Source organism: Haliotis cracherodii, unplaced genomic scaffold, assembly GCF_022045235.1.
Source record: "Haliotis cracherodii isolate W230 unplaced genomic scaffold, xgHalCrac1.p SCAF_6, whole genome shotgun sequence".
In the NCBI taxonomy this organism is placed as follows: Eukaryota; Metazoa; Mollusca; class Gastropoda; order Lepetellida; family Haliotidae; genus Haliotis; species Haliotis cracherodii.
Genome location: NW_027266319.1, coordinates 24076544 through 24093155, shown reverse-complemented (window position 1 = coordinate 24093155; position 16612 = coordinate 24076544). Strand labels below are relative to the sequence as shown.

The 16612-nt window shown below is 42.6% G+C and overlaps 1 protein-coding gene across 4 annotated transcripts in view; it reads left to right on the top strand.

The window, feature by feature from the left end:
- The window catches only part of LOC139446034 (early endosome antigen 1-like), a 57432-nt gene that overhangs the window by 20065 nt on the left and 20755 nt on the right, over positions 1 to 16612 (top strand). For all 4 annotated transcript variants that reach the window (XM_071227301.1, XM_071227300.1, XM_071227299.1 and 1 more), the window contains 14 exons: positions 208 to 375; positions 777 to 944; positions 1123 to 1260; positions 2026 to 2112; positions 3687 to 3769; positions 5275 to 5368; positions 6641 to 6694; positions 7607 to 7837; positions 9008 to 9142; positions 10355 to 10483; positions 12041 to 12163; positions 13602 to 13700; positions 14435 to 14575; positions 15169 to 15276. In XM_071227301.1, the coding sequence (XP_071083402.1) occupies positions 208 to 375; positions 777 to 944; positions 1123 to 1260; positions 2026 to 2112; positions 3687 to 3769; positions 5275 to 5368; positions 6641 to 6694; positions 7607 to 7837; positions 9008 to 9142; positions 10355 to 10483; positions 12041 to 12163; positions 13602 to 13700; positions 14435 to 14575; positions 15169 to 15276 (1758 nt within the window). The remainder of the gene's footprint in view (positions 1 to 207; positions 376 to 776; positions 945 to 1122; positions 1261 to 2025; positions 2113 to 3686; positions 3770 to 5274; positions 5369 to 6640; positions 6695 to 7606; positions 7838 to 9007; positions 9143 to 10354; positions 10484 to 12040; positions 12164 to 13601; positions 13701 to 14434; positions 14576 to 15168; positions 15277 to 16612) is intronic.

Below are 16612 nucleotides of genomic sequence, written 5' to 3'. Positions count from 1 at the left end.
TGATATCTATCACATGAACCTGTATGGCTCTATCTAGGGTGATATCTGTCACATTGACCTGTATGGCTCTGTCTAGGGTGATATCTGTCACATTGACCTGTATGGCTCTATCTTGGGTGATATCTGTCACACTGACCTGTATGGCTCTATCTTGGGTGATATCTGTCACATTGACCTGTATGACTGTGGATGATGTCTTCCTTACAGCTGACCCAGCAGCTTGAGGATGTGAGACTAGCATCAGGGGACCAGCAGACGGCTATCAACAAGATGCAGGACGACTACACCAGTCTGGAGGAGGAGAAGCGCAACCTGGAAAACAAGCTGCGCACCACCGAGGCCAACATCGCAGAACTCGGACAGGATCTTGATAAGGTAATGAGTATGTCTGTTGTAATATGGTGCATGCATTCAAGAGGAAATGTTGAAAAACCTTTGCTACAAGACTCAACATGGCACCCCAGTGTACTCATGTGTCTGTGTAAAGTAGTCCCCCAGTGTACCGATGTGTCTGTGTAAAGTAGTCCCTCAGTGTACCGATGTGTCTGTGTAAAGAAGTCCCCCAGTGTACTGATGTGTCTGTGTAAAGTAGTCCCTCAGTGTACTGATGTGTCTGTGTAAAGTAGTCCCCCAGTGTACCGATGTGTCCGTGTAAAGTAGTCCCCCAGTGTACCGATGTGTCTGTGTAAAGAAGTCCCCAGTGTACCGATGAGTCTGTTTAGAGTAGCCCCCCCCCCCCCCATCAGTGTACTGATGTGTCTGTTTCATTGTTGCAGCTGCATGGCAAGCTGGAAGAGGTGCAGCTGCAGCTGACAGAAAGAACCAGTCAGCTGTCTGAGCTGCAGTCCGCCCTGGACGAGAGAGAGGCTAAGATTAGCCAATCAGAGCAGGAGAACCAGATGAGGACTGGGAAGCTTTCTGAGGTTGGGGAGGATCTTATCAAGGTGAAGTTTTGGCGCTGGGAATCTTTTTAGAATGAGTTATGGAACAGGGAAGTTTCAATTGTAGTATTTTGAGGTAATGTTGGATGTGAACAAGTCTTTGTCCAATATCGACATGGTCAGTTATCCTCCTGTTATAGCTGGTCTGTACAGACATTAGCACAATGCTGTCTGTTGTCAGACTCGCAAGGTTGTGCAGGAGAAGGAGAAGGCCGTGGCAGATCTCCAGAAGCAGCTGTCTGAGTCCAAGTCCGACTTCCAGGACCAGCTCCACCAGAAGGAGCAGCTGCTCAACGACCTCAAACTCAACCTGGAGAAGGTACAGTTGCCTCCCCTTGACTACTCTCTTTCCTCTAATGACTTATCGACCATCAGCAGAACCTGTTTATCAATACAAAGATGTTGCAGAGACCATAAAGATAACCAAGACACACCTACACTGGGACGTAGGTATATTCCTGCCATATATATTGCCAATCATCATACCATAGTTTTCAAGTAAAACTACTAAAAATATATCTAGTTTTAGAATGAAGAATAAAGCAAGCCTCCACATAAGGTTTCCATGGAGGCAATATCCTTTGTGATGGTGATGAAGTTTGAAAGATTTATCTTGTTTTATATCTGATTTATTCTGTTAACATTTTCCTCTTCTTATTCTCTGGGGCTAATGGACATTCAATGCATAAATCTTAATACCTGCACTGGGTACATCAGTGTGTTAATCATAGCTAGTGAGTGAGTGAGTGAGTGAGTTTAACGCCGCTTGTAACAGTATTCCAGTTATATCACGGCGTGTCAGCTTAATATGGGAGGAAAGCCCAAAGTGATGCAGGTCTCAGACGTTTACCACTTCGGTGAAACCCAAGAGCACGGGTATGGTGCTGACAAACCTAGAAACATAATCGGGGCAAACAGGGATTCGAACCCACAATCATAGGTTTCTGGCATGCCCAAGGGACGCAACTCTGCACAGCGAATCGCGGTGCCTCAGATGACTGGGCCACCTGTGCCCCCAATCATAGCTAGTTATAGAGGAGCCGCTACATGAAGGTCTGGGCTATATGAAGCATCTGTGTTACAGGTGGAGGCAACTGTGGAGACTAAGGTGTCGGAGATCAATGACCTCAACCAGCAGCTAACACATGTACACAAACAGTACGAGGATGAGGTAGGCCTGTTTGGCTTCATATACAGTACTTGTCATATAAATGGTTTCGCCTGTCCGTATTCCGGGTTGGAATAGGTCACCACCATTATGTTGCTGAAATGTTGCTGAGTGCGGCGTTAAACAACAACAAACAGGTCGACCAGATCGTCTGCTATGAAAGTCGTCATTGTGAAGCCATTTGAAATAAAAACACAAGGGGCACAACACAGGGTGGCGCTCCGATCAAGCCAAGGAAAGTCATCTTCCCGAGGCAAGAGAGTTAACTGACTATAAAAGTCCAGTTTCCACCCTTGCCGAACTAGGCTGATATTATGGAGTTACATTTTGGCTGGACTAACAAGTCTATGCATAGTCCAATCAAAATCGCGCACTGAAATCGAAATCCGGTTCGTAAAGTGTCATGCAGATTTCGGTCGACTGCAGGATTTGCAAAGCATGTGCACCGCTAACTCGTAGTCAACAGATATTTTCTATATCTTTTCATGTTTTAAATCAAGGTGCTCACATGATTTGATGCACTTCGCGATGTATGACTCGTTTGATCACAATATAGATCTTGATTATCGATCAGATCGTCTTAACTGGGCACCACCGTTTTGTTTGAAACAACTGCAAGTAATACGAGAGGTTGAATCTGATTGGTCAATAGGAGAGGCATAGAAAGGACATTACTCGTAATAGCCACTGGTGGCGCTACGATCGAGCCCAGGAATTCCAGCCTAGTTCGGCAAGGGTGGAAACTGGACTTTTAAAGTCAGTTAACTCTCTTGCCTCGGGAAGATGAGGAAAGTTGGATGGAAGTGGCAATGGTGAAAACTAGACTTTGATATAGGCTAGTGGTCACTCTTGCCTTGGGAACATGACACTGATGGTGTACTCACAATATTGACCACTGGTTTTGTTTGGAGTTTGCCATTGCATTACATGTGCCAGTAGCCATGGTAGCAGCAGGTATAGAGTTTTACAAGATCTTTTGCACCTTGGAATGAATCCTGGAGGTTGTGGTCAGACATATATCTGCACACCCAGTTATGACACATCTTAGGCTAAAAAAATAATAGTCTTGGTTCTCAGGCACTGCCCGCATCATCATAATGTTTGCCGCATCTTTTGTTTTTATTTCCATATTTAAAAAAAAAATAATCCTAATACTTAAAAACAATGTGATCCAATATAGCACAGAGTTACTTCCCTTAACCGCGCATCTCGTGTAATGGTCATGGTGTCAATAGGAGTTTGTATGCTTGTTTATGTTGTTGTTCCCATGGTGATGGTACACAACTGTTTGTTTGGTTTCAAACTAGTATGAAGAAGCAAAAAAAGCCAAAAAACTACCTACGGCCCGCACTAAAGTTTCAAAAGCCATTGCCTGAGAACCAATTCTTTTATTCTTTTAAACCTTACAAATACAGGATTACTCATTGCCAGGCACAAGGATTAATATTCAAGTGAATATTTTTGTGTGACAATACGATCTCTTGTGGGCCACAGATGACACTCAGTAACAGTAAACTGTGAACAGTACATGACGCCCCGAACTATGACGTTTATGTGACCCTGTCTGTCTCCCCCAGGTGCATGTGTGTGACGAAATGCGGGGGGAGCTGAGAGACACCCAGGCTAAACTGGAGGAGGAATCAAGGAGGGGAGAGTCCAGGTAGGCCACCTGTACAGTGTTATCTCTAGTTTATTAAATATGTTTATTCCCAGTGGGGATTCCTGGTTAAAATTGTTCCTCAGCATCCTTTGTTGGGCATAAGAGGCGACTAATGTATCGTGGGATCAGACTCAGTGACTTGGTTGATTGACTGTTTGTGTACCCAGACAGCTTGTATCGTTGCTCATAATAATAATCGTTGGATTGTCCAGTCCAGAATCAAATACTTACACTTACACCATTAATCTACAAACAAATAGAACAAATCATATGCCGTATAAGATGATATCACAGTAAGTTTAGACCGCCTCTGTGGTCTAGTGGTAGAGCAACCGCCCGGAGAGCGGAAGGTCCGGGGTTTGATTCCCGGCCGCGTCATACCCAAAGACGTTAAAAGATGGTACTTGTTGTTACCCTGTCTGGCGCTCGGCATTAAGGGGCTAAAACAAGGACTGGTCGCCTCGGAGTCAGTATACTGTGTCTGAGTGGGGTATCCATGTTAAACTGCGGCATGGTATCTCAGTGAGCTAGCACTATAAATTGGCATCAGTCTGGACTAGTACAAGCAGCCACACACCCACATGCATGCACGTCGCTATATAAGTGCAATAATCTTGGACGCGACGTTAAACCCAATTTCACCTCACCTCACCACAGTAAGTTTATGGTTCCGGAAAAAATAATTATCAGTACATTGGTTTAGTGTCAGTAAACAGGATATGGATTTTAGATAACTCAGCATGCACTAGTCCTATAGTCCTTATCAAACTACCCAATAGTTAAGGTATCATAAGGACTAGTTGCCTTTTATAAGGGGTTTGCTATCAGTTATCATTATAAGGACTAGTGGACAAAAAATGTTAGTCTCTACTGCGGACATGCATTCAGTTACCATAACATTTGGTTTATTTTGGTATTGACCTATGTCCAGGAATATTTCAATGAGATAAATTTAGTTTCTTTGTAAATGTGAGCCGTATTGAACGTTTAGTCCCAAACTTCATCAGATATCTGTCCTTGTGTGAGAAAAGAGTCTGGATGTAATCATGGAAATATCATCTAAAAATATTTTTTGTAAAATAGCTTGCCCTGGTAAAATCAGTTATTACAATGACAAGATAATAGATTATTTTATTCCTGGTACAATAATAGTTTCAGATTTCTTTGTCATTTCATTTGAATTTTTGTGAGTTGTTATACTGGGCATTTCTTACTGAATCACCTATACATCTGGAATGAATGTACAGCTGATTGCTATTTCTGGTTTATTTTGTGAGACAATTATGTGCAATGATGTTGATCTTTGTGTATGACAAAATGTCTTCCATATCAGGAAATAAAAGTGAAATTGTAAGTCATAATGTCGAGTAATTCTTTTGTCACAAAATTTACTGTTTCATAGATTAATTGTGTTGTCTCCTCTTTGTTCACCTGATGTAGTTTTTGACTGCACGTTATTGTCAAGATAGCAAATGTTTATGAAAATGAATCTGCTAACCATTCAGAGAGAGTCACAGTGCGGAGCTTGAGGGTCAGCTACAGCATCTGAAGGAAGGAGTACAGAGACTCGAGACGGAGAGGGGAGACCTCTTTGCCAAGGTCAGTTACGTCAGCCACTGTCACCTTACATCAACATGTTCCACCAATTACTGAATCTGTTGGTCCGTAGCAACCTGTGGTCGTCGTAAGATGTGACTTGATCGATTTGGTGGTCTGCCTCTGTGACTAGGTTGATGGCATGACAATGTACCCTGACGGCAAGGATCGTTGCTCATAATATCAATCACTGGATTGTCAGGTTCAGACTTGATTATTTACAGGTGGCCGTCATATAGCTGGAATATTGTAGCACCATGTTAAAGGGTATTAAGTGTCTGGCACATCCACAGTTTCAACTCACATGAGTGAGTGAGTGAGTGAGTTTGGTTTAAAGCCGCTTTTAACAGTAGTCCAGTTATATCATGGTGTGTCAGCTTAATGTGGGAGGAAAGCCCGAAGTGATGCAGGTCTCAGAAGTTTACCACTTCGGTGAAACCCACGAGCACGGGTATGGTGCTGACAAACCTAGAAACATAATCAGGGCGAACCGGGATTCGAACACACAATCAGAGAATCGTGGCGCCTTAGACGACTGGGCCACCCGTGCCCCCCAACTCACAGGAGCAGTGCGTGCTGTGGACAAGTTAACTGAGGTTTCCAGGGTTTTTTTTACTATTCATGCAGAGTATAAGCTTTTTGTGGGCACCATGCGTGTGTCAGTCGCCATGCAAGGAGTATCATTACTGTGCATATTGTGCATGTGTTATTTATTATTTTCCTGTTCCCAATCCATTCCCTTCCCCCCTGTAATGAAATGGGACCATGCCACTCATTCTTATTCAACCGTCAACCATGGAGGTTTTGCCAGTATTTCCAGCTGGGAATAAGTAATCCCTGTAGGGAGCAGGCTTGGTACTTTTTTCATTTTCGTCACTGCTTCAAGGCGAAACAGGGAAGTAGAACATTCTTTATCGATTTCTTACAACACATTCTTTTCAGGCCATGTGTTGTATCTAGCAATAAATTTAATATAAAAGTAATTTCTGGAACGATAGTTTGATTATTATATAATTTTATATATCCCAATCTCTCTCCCGCCCTCAACCCTCCCCGGCCCCCACCCCCCAGAATATCAAATGGTTGGTACATAATGGATGTTGTAAAGATGAAGAGATAAGAAATTATGCTACATAGGCAATCATTCGGGAGAAAATCTACACAAATTGATGCCATATTGTAGGGTTATGGCCTATTAGGGAAGGCCTAATCTTGTTATTCTGTCAGCGATTGAGTTTTTAATGATTATTTTGTCTTTCTTGCTGGTTTTGTCAGATTGAGGCTGGTGAGGGAGTGAGTGAAGCCATGAACCAGCTGAAGCAGGAAAACGTGAGTAGTGAACAGCCATTGGTGACATAGTTGTTAGGATTCAGAGGGGATTCCGGCTTAAATTGGTCCCTAGCAACCTATGCTGGTCATCAGAGGCGACCAAATGGATGGAGGGGTCAGACTTGGTGACTTGGTCACTGCATGTCATTGTACCGGACAGTCTGTATTCTTGCTCATAATATCAGTCACTGGATTGTCTGATCCAGACTCTATTATTTACAGGCTGTCGTCATATAGCTGGAATATTGCTGAATACCGCCTTCAACAAACAAGTAACAACAAAATTCTTATACAGTGTACTAGATTTTTAGTTAAATATTAGTTTCTACAATATTGATGTTTTGCCTGTAACTACATTACATATTTAAGTGTGCCAAGTTTGGTGCTTTTAACCCAAAGTGCACAATCTTAGCCTTAACCGCCCCACTACTATGGAATATTTATTGGTTGTCATTACAAGTGTTCCTCTGCCTCAGCATCAGCTGTTTATTAAGGTGAGATGAGGTGAAATGGGGTTTGACGTCGCGTCCAAGGTTATTGCACTTACATAGCGACGTGCAAGCGTGTGTGTGTGGCTGCTTGTACTAGTCTGGACTGAGACAGCCAACTGAGATACCATGCCACAGTTTACCTTGAGTAACCTACTCAGACATAGTATTCTGACTCCGAGCCAACCAGTCCTTGTTTAAGCCCCTTAATGCCGAGCGCCAGACAGGGTAACAACAAGTACCATCTTTTAACGTCTTTTGGTATGACTCTGCCGAGGATCGAACCCCAGACCTTCCACTCAGCTATTTATGAAGACTGTAGAGAAGGCGTAAGAATGAAAAGTGTGAACAAATTAGAATTGTTTGATTTTCCCTGCATATTGTACATGTTGTATATGTGTTTGTATTTAATTGTATCATAAAGGCAAGTCTGCAAGAGAAGATCAAAGAACTCCAAGAAAACCTGCAATCTCAAACAGGGGAGAGTTCAAGCAAACAGGAAGCACTTCATAAGCAAATGAAAGAGTTGAAAGGTCAGCTTCAGACAGAGCAGGACAAATGTCAGAAGCTACAGTTGACGGTGGATGAGAGGACGGAGAGGATGAATGCGTCTCAGCAGAAGCTGCAGCAAACAGAGGCTGATCTCAAGACCAAGGTGTGGATATGTGTGGGACTAGGGCCGGCCATTTCATATTGGGAAGAGGGCCTAGGGAATACTGATAGACTCACATTAGGGGTACTGATAGCGTTACATGAGGGGAAACTGATAGCCTTACATGAGGGGAAACTAATAGACTGACTTGAGGGGAAACTGATAGACTGACATGAGGGGAAACTGATAGACTCAGACTAGGGGAAACTGATAGCGTTACATGAGGGGAAACTGATAGACTGACATGAGGGGAAACTGATAGACTGACATGAGGGGAAACTGATAGACTCACACCAGGGGAAACTGATAGCCTTACATGAGGGGAAACTGATAGACTCACACCAGGGGAAACTGATAGCCTTACATGAGGGGAAACTGATAACCTTACATGAGGGGAAACTGATAGACTCACACCAGGGGAAACTGATAGCCTTACATGAGGGGAAACTGATAACCTTACATGAGGGGAAACTGATAGACTCACACCAGGGGAAACTGATAGCCTTACATGAGGGGAAACTGATAACCTTACATGAGGGGAAACTGATAGACTCACACTTGGGGAAACTGATAGATTCACACTAGGGGAAACTGATAGCGTTACATGAGGGGAAACTGATAGCCTTACATGAGGGGAAACTGATAGACTGACATGAGGGGAAACTGATAGCCTTACATGAGGGGAAACTGATAGACTCATGCTAGGGGAAACTGATAGACTCACACTTGGGGAAACTGATAACCTTACATGAGGGGAAACTGATAGACTCATGCTAGGGGAAACTGATAGACTCACACTTGGGGAAACTGATAACCTTAGATGAGGGGAAACTGATAGACTCACGCTAGGGAATACTGATAGCCTTACATGAGGTGAAACTGATAGACTCACACTTGGGGAAACTGATAACCTTACATGAGGGGAAACTGATAGACTCACACTTGGGGAAACTGATAGACTCACACTAGGGGAAACTAACCTCTTTTATTACACACATGGTGAAGATACAGGTGGTAAGATACTAAATCCGTACGTCACAGGTGTCATACAAGGTTGACCCTGACCGAAAATGAATGGTATCAAACGAGAATGAATTTAGTATTCTCTATAGAGTTGGAGACAGTTCTGTTTTTTATGTATATTGAGCTACTTCTGGTGTTGTTGTGTTGTAGAATGAGCTGCTGTTGGCTGCAGAGGCCGCCAAGACGAGTCAGAGGACCGACCTTGAGAACCACATCAAGACTGCCCAGAATGTCGTGGAGGAACGGAACACAGAGCTCGCCATGCTACGGAACACGCTGGAACAGGTAGGTCGGGATCATACACACAGACACAGTAACACAGAGCTCGCCACGCTACGGAGCACGCTGGAACAGGTAGGTCGGGATCATACCCACAGACACTGTAACACAGAGCTCGCCACGCTATGGAGCACGCTGGAACAGGTAGGTCGGGATCATACACACAGACACAGTAACACAGAGCTCGCCACGCTACGGAGCACGCTGGAACAGGTAGGTCGGGATCATACCCACAGACACTGTAACACAGAGCTCGCCACGCTATGGAGCACGCTGGAACAGGTAGGTCGGGATCATACACACAGACACAGTAACACAGAGCTTGCCACGCTATGGCACACGCTGGAACAGGTAGGTCGGGATGATACAGACAGAAACTGTAACACAAAGTGATGGGTGGATGTAATTCATGACTGGTTAGGTACAAGCTGTGTCTATCCTGCATATGGTGATTGTGATATGGAGATTACAGGGTTAATTCATTTTCTACACATTAATTACTTAGTACACCTTTGTTGGTCATAAAAATCTACTGATATGGGAATTACATTGTTGCAATTTCTAATCTTTATCATTGTATGGATGCTCATGCCATCTTCCACTGGTGTCACTCAGTAACAGCCTGCCATGATATTGCTCAAGCAAGGATACAGCTCTTAGGGAAAGGATGGGTGCATGTTGTAAATCAATTTGAGTTTGGTAGTCGTTTTGTTTGAGTTGCACATCTAACCAAATGTAGTTTGTTTACATCTAGTCCTCCTATATCTTGCTGTCAGGGCTTGAAAATCACACAGCATTATATTTACATGTACTTTTAACTTTCCTGGAAGTTTAGGTGAACTAGTGTCATATGTTAAGGGTAGGGCTTATGAATTGCTTGAGCTTGAGTTCAGACAAATTAAATTCCCCCCCCCCCCCCCCTCGACCGATCTATGAGTGAGAGAGTTTAAGAGTTTAGTTTATCCCTACTTTGAACTGAATTCAGTTACATCACGGCATGTCAACTTGAAGTGTCAGCCCAAGGTGATACAGGTCTTAACCACGTTAGTGAAAGCAATGAGCACGCATATGGTGCTGATCAACCGAGAAATGCGATCAGGAATTTGGGATTAAATCCACAATCATACATTTCTGGCATGGCTAAGGGAAGCAACACAACTAATTGTGCCACCCGTGAGTCTTCCGTGTTGTGACAGATGTGTGACTGACTATTTGCAGACTCAGGCGGAGTTGTCAGCGAAGAAGGACAAGATCGTGGAGCAGGAGGGGCACCTGAAGGAGGAAGGGGAGAAACTGACCCACAGCAACAAAACTAACAACGCCCTGGAGAGGGAGCTCAAGGAGAAGGTTGGTCATGGGCACAAGTTATCAGGGGGCCACAACTATGTCATTTCTTATTGTCCATAGGAATTGCTGATAGAAGGGACTTGCTGATAGAAGGGACATGTTGCTATTTCAATTTATCATATACCTGTCACTGAAAATGAGGCATATTGCGTGTGCGATAGAGACATCTTGTAGACTTGGGGACATCCATATCACAGGGGGCGTAATGGCCAGACCCGTATTATGACAACATACTCCTTGCATAGCAGGTTTAGAAAAACTAAAAGACACTCATATATCTCTTGGTAGATTAATAAATCTCATGTAATTAAGTGAGATCAATAAATGTCATATCACCAAATGAGATCTTTAAATCTCATTATTAATTTATTGAGATTTATTGATCTCCTTTGTGATTTGAGATTCATTGATCTCCTTGGTGATTTGAGATTTATTGATCTCCTTGGTGATTTGAGGTTCATTGATCTCCTTGGTGACTTGAGATTTATTGATCTCCTTGGTGATTTGAGATTCATTGATCTCCTTGGTGATTTGAGATTATTGATCTCCCTTGGTGATTTGAGATTTATTGATCTCCCTTGGTGATTTGAGATTTATTGATCTCCCTCGTTGATTTGAGATTAATTGATCTCCCTTGGTGATTTGAGATTAATTGATCTCCCTTGGTGATATGAGAGTTATTAATTTCACTTAGTTGCATGAAATTTATTGATCTCCCTTGGTGATAAGAGGTTTATTGATCTCCCTTGGTGATTTGAGATTTATTGATCTCGGTGATATGTAATTTATTGATCTACCAAGAGTTTTATGAGTGTTTATCATTTTTTCTAATCCTGCTGTGATAGGAATACATTGTCATTAAGAGCAACACAAACCTCATAGAGTTTCCCACTTTTAAGAAGAAAACATGCTGACCTACATGTTCGGGTCTAATGGTGTAATTAGCTGTTGTCGACATGATCAAATACATGTACATGTGAAATCTGAAACATAGTCTCAAGTACATGTAGTTGTCACTTTTCTTTCTATTCCACTGTAGTTTGATTTCATAAGATATTAACTGTATGATGGGTCAAACACTGGAAATATTTCATATTTATTAATTTAACAAAACCCTAAATTGGCTTCATCTGCAATACACACAGGCCTCAGTGTCCTTGAGCCTCGGGGCAGGGGTGGCCCAGTTATCTAAGGCTCTGCGATTCGCTGTGCAGAGTTGCATCCCTTGGACATGCCAGAAACTTATGATTGCAGGTTCAGGATTGTGGATTCGAATCCAGGTTTGCCCCGATTATGTTTTGAGGTTTGTCAGCACTTGGGTTTCACCGAAATGGTAAATGTCTGGGACCTGCTTCACTTCGAGCTTTTCTCCCACAATAAGCTGACACGCCACGATATAACTGGAATACTGTTAAAAGCAGCGTTTAACCCAACTCACTCACTCACGCACCCTTGTTCCGTGGACGCCCATAGGCATGGTGTTCTTACTGTCACACCAGCAGATTAGGGAGACCTGCACAGACCTACATATTGGAATGTCCCAGCATTTCCTTGCAGAAAGACTTCCTGGCTGGTTTGCTGAAGGATAAGAAGGGAGTGGAGGACAGCCTGGCCAAGACAAAGAAGTCGCTGGAGGAGGTCACCAGCCAGAAACTACAGACAGAAAAAGACCTTGACAATGTAAGGTGTTTTTGTTTGTTTGTTTGTTTGTTGTTTAACGACGCACTCAGCAACATCCCAGCTATATGACGGCGGTCTGTAAATAATCGAGTCTGGACCAGACAATCCAGTGATTGACATCATGAGCATCGATCCATACAATTGGGATACAATGATATGCATCAACTAAGTCAGCGAGCCTGACCCCCCGATCCTGTTAGCTCGGCAAATATTCCTGGGTTAGTTGTAGGAGGTGATTAAATGGATTGGGTGATCAGACTTAATGACTTGATTGCTTGTCATCATATCCCGATGGTGTGGATTGTTTCTTCCTAATATCAATCTAATATCTGGGCAGAGTGGATTATTTATGGGCTGTGGTCATCTAGCTGGATTATTGCTGAGTGTGGCATTAAACAAATAAACATGACATGCCATACATCAAGGGTGATCTTTTCAAGCCAGGGTTACATGATGGGGGGTGGGCACTGTATGATGAGGTGATCACAATCTGTAAATTGTTCTTCAAATATCTCTTTACATGGGCCATTTTCAGAGCTCCAGGTAAGCTGCATATTGCGTAAAATATGCAAAATATGTCACAATCACCCAATTAGTGTTGAGTTGCTTGTGTACAAATGTGCATGGAGATTGTCAAAAATCCAGTAGTATAGGAACAGTGTAATTACCCCAGGTAACCTATCCAACTTGTGTGTACCTATTTTTCTTTACATATATCTTGTTTCGGATGAAATGCAGGCAATTATATCGCTGTTGTGAGATTAGGGGCGGTCGCGTAGCCTAGTGGTTCGCTCGTCACGCTGAAGACCCAGGTTCGATTCCCCACATGGGTACAATGTGTGAACCCCGCCATGATATTGCTGGAATATTGCTAAAAGCGGCGTAAAACCATACTCACTCACTCACTCACTGTTGTGAGATTATATGACATGTCACACACCCAGGGCAGCACATGAGCTGTATTATTAGCTTGACAAGGGCTTAAGGATCTATACCGAAACATCGCTTTTACAGTAAATAAAGAAGTTTTTATCCATAAATTGTCTCAACTTTGTCAGAATTATTTAGATAAGTGTCAACTCATTAGGGAATTAAATACCCAATAGACTGGACTCAAGGGAGACCAGTGATAACATGGGAGTACATGGCTACAACAGGACCTGGAGCCCTGTAGTTTGCATCAACACTGCATTGCAATGATTCGATTGATTGTGTTCCACATAACCCAGAAAAGAGCATCTCCGTTTGAACACTGAGCATTCTACAGGAAGAAAATAAATGTTTTGGTAAACATTGGAAAATGAGGCAGTTATCAAAGGATCTTATCAGAATTTCATTCTTTTGTCGTCATTGGAAATGACTTGGCTGATTTTTATTAAACAAATGGTTTAACAACTTACTCTGTTGCCTGTTAAGATCTGAACCTTTCCATTTAAAGGCAAAAGCAGCTCACAGCAAAGAAGTATCTAAACTTCAAAAGAAGATGGAGAAAGACTCTGCTAGTTCTAACAAGTCTAGAGAGGACTTGCAGAAGCAGGTACTGTGCTAATGATGGCTTACATGCGGCCAGTTGTCTGTTAGTTGAATGTATAAAAATGAAAATTGAAAAATGTGAAAAAACGGATTAACTGAATCTCCAGGAGTAGTTTCCACCCCCCAGTTGTATTTTCGTGTTGCTCTGTATTGAGATACTGTTGTCTCTAATGTCATCTGGAGTTGTGCCCACAGGAGACTCCTTTGTGACTTTGTTGTTATGTCACAGTGTGAGGATTCTCTGTGACTCTAGACTGCCTCCGTGGTCTAGTGGTAGCGCATCTGCCCGGAGAGCGGAAGGTCCTGGGTTTGATCCCCGCCCGGGTCATACCGAAAAACGTTAAAAGATGATACTTATTGTTACCCTGTCTGGTGCTCGGCATTAAGGGGCTACAACAAGGACTGGTTGGCTCTGAGTTAGTATACTGTGTCTGAGTGGGGTATTCATGTTAAACTGCGGGATGATATCTCAGTGGGCTAGCACTATAAATTGGCATCAGTCTGGACTTGTACAAGCAGCCACACACACATGCATGCACATTGCTATATAAGTGCTATAATCTTGGACGCGACGTTAAACCCCATTTCACCTCACCTCTATGACTCTAGAAGGGTGGAGGAGTAGGGTAGTGGTTAAAGTATTTGCTCGTTGCAATCCCCCTGCCTTGATAGTGCTGGAATATTGTTAAAAACGCCATAAAACCATATCCACTTATTCACTCATCATGCTGTTGCTAGGTAACTGCTCTTACCGAGGAGAGGAACAAAGTAAGAGAAGAAAAGATTGAGATTTCCACTGAGCTGGCAGATCATCTCGGCCAGCTGAAGACAAAGGAGCAGGAGTTATCTACCTTTAGGCAGAATCTGGAGACTCTCAAGGTGAGCAGTGTAGTCAGTTACTTTGTCACTCCTCTCACAAACAGTGGCAGAGGTTTTTTTTGGGTTTGGTTTGCTGTTTAATGCAACACTCAGAAATTGATGCACCGAATCAATGCATGTGATCGCCCCCTATTGCATGGATTGATGTTCATGATGTAAATCACTGGATTGTCTGGTCCAGATTTGATTATTTACAGACCGCCGTCATATAGCTGGAATATAGCTAAGTGCGGCGTAAAACAACAAACCAAACCAAACCAAAACTACAGACCATGCAGACACCTGTGGTTACAAAAGAGTAATGATAACATACTGCCAACTTTCAAAAACTGTCTTCAGGCATGTGCACGTGCGTGTAATATTTCCCCTGTCTTATAGCTACAATAATTAGGTGTGATTCTCAGCCACTACCCATGTCAACAGCTCTTAGTTCTTAGAGAAAAGTGAAGTCCTAGAGCGTTCTTCGTTGTGAAAGCAAAAAGAAGCTTACTGCCATAAGTGCCTAAACTATGTTTCTAAGTCCTTAAGCATTTGCCTCAGAAAGACAAAGCTGTTTGATGGGGAATACATCACTAAACTTTTAATGTTTTCAGGCACAGAAAGAGGCAGATGTTGGCAGTTTGAAGACAGAAAGTGAACAAAAAGCTGAAGAGTTCAAGCTGAAACTGTCCACCATGGAGGAACTGCTGGGAGTGGAGCAGGTGGAGCATGATACAAATTGGAAATAAACATTAAATAAATGTTCATAAATTTTATCGGGGCATTGAGGTAGCCTAGTGGTTAAAGCATTTGATGGCCCAGGTTTGATTCCCACAAAGGTACGATGTGTAAAGCCAATTTCTGGTTTCTCCACCATGATATTTGCTGGAATATTGCTAAAACGACGTAAAACCATACTCACTTATAATTTTTGGAGCAGCTGTGGAAATTGGGCCTATTTTTTATTGTGGCATAAAATCCTTTTTCTTTTTGAATGTTCAGTGTTACTTCCAATAAGGCATGGGATTGTGGTTAGGTTAGTGGTTGAACTGTTTGCTCAAGACCCAGGTTTGATTCCCACATTCCCACTGCATGATTAGCACAGTGTGTGATACCCATTCATTGTACCCCCTGTAATGATATGGCTGGAATGCTGTTACAAGAGGCAGAAACTCGTATTCTACTATGAATTTGGAAAAAACTTGATTCTGATTGGTCAATCGGAGGTTTCAAATCACAGTAACCAATGATTTTAAAACTGATGTTAAACTGATTTATAAACTGTACTTATTTTTATTTGTTGGTCTGGTTTCAAATTGTATTTACCAATTTTAAGTTTCCTACACGAAACCTAGCTCTAAGTTGAAAAGACAGTATGTTTAACTCCGTTCTACCATGACAAAATATAATGTAAACTATTTGGTTGTTGTGCAGATAGTGAGTGAAGTGGCATGGTATTTGTCAACTGTTTTGAAGGGGTTGTCAATCTTAATTCAGGAAGCCATGAAGATAGCCTTTATATATAAGAAGATAGCCTTTATATATATACACATCCTCTTTAATCAAACATTGTCTTTTTACATGGATGGGTGGTAGGGTTGCCAAGTGGCTACAGTGGTTCATGTGTCATGTCCAAGAACTGGTTCATTTGTCATGTCCTAGAGCTGGTTCATTTGTCATGTCCAGAGCTGGTTCATTTGTCATGTCCTAGAGCTGGTTTGTTTTTCATGTCCAAGAACTGGTTCATTTGTCATGTCCTAGAGCTGGTTCATTTGTCATGTCCTAGAACTGGTTCATTTGTCATGTCCAGAGCTGGTTCATTTGTCATGTGCAAGAGCTGGTTCATTTGTCATGTCCTAGAGCTGGTTCATTTGTCATGTCCAAGAACTGGTTCATTTGTCATGTCCTAGAGCTGGTTCATTTGTCATGTCCTAGAGCTGGTTCATTTGTCATGTCCAAGAGCTGGTTCATTTGTCATGTCCAAGAGCTGGTTCATTTGTCATGTCCTAGAGCTGGTTCATTTGTCATGTCCAAGAACTGGTTCATTTGTCATGTCCA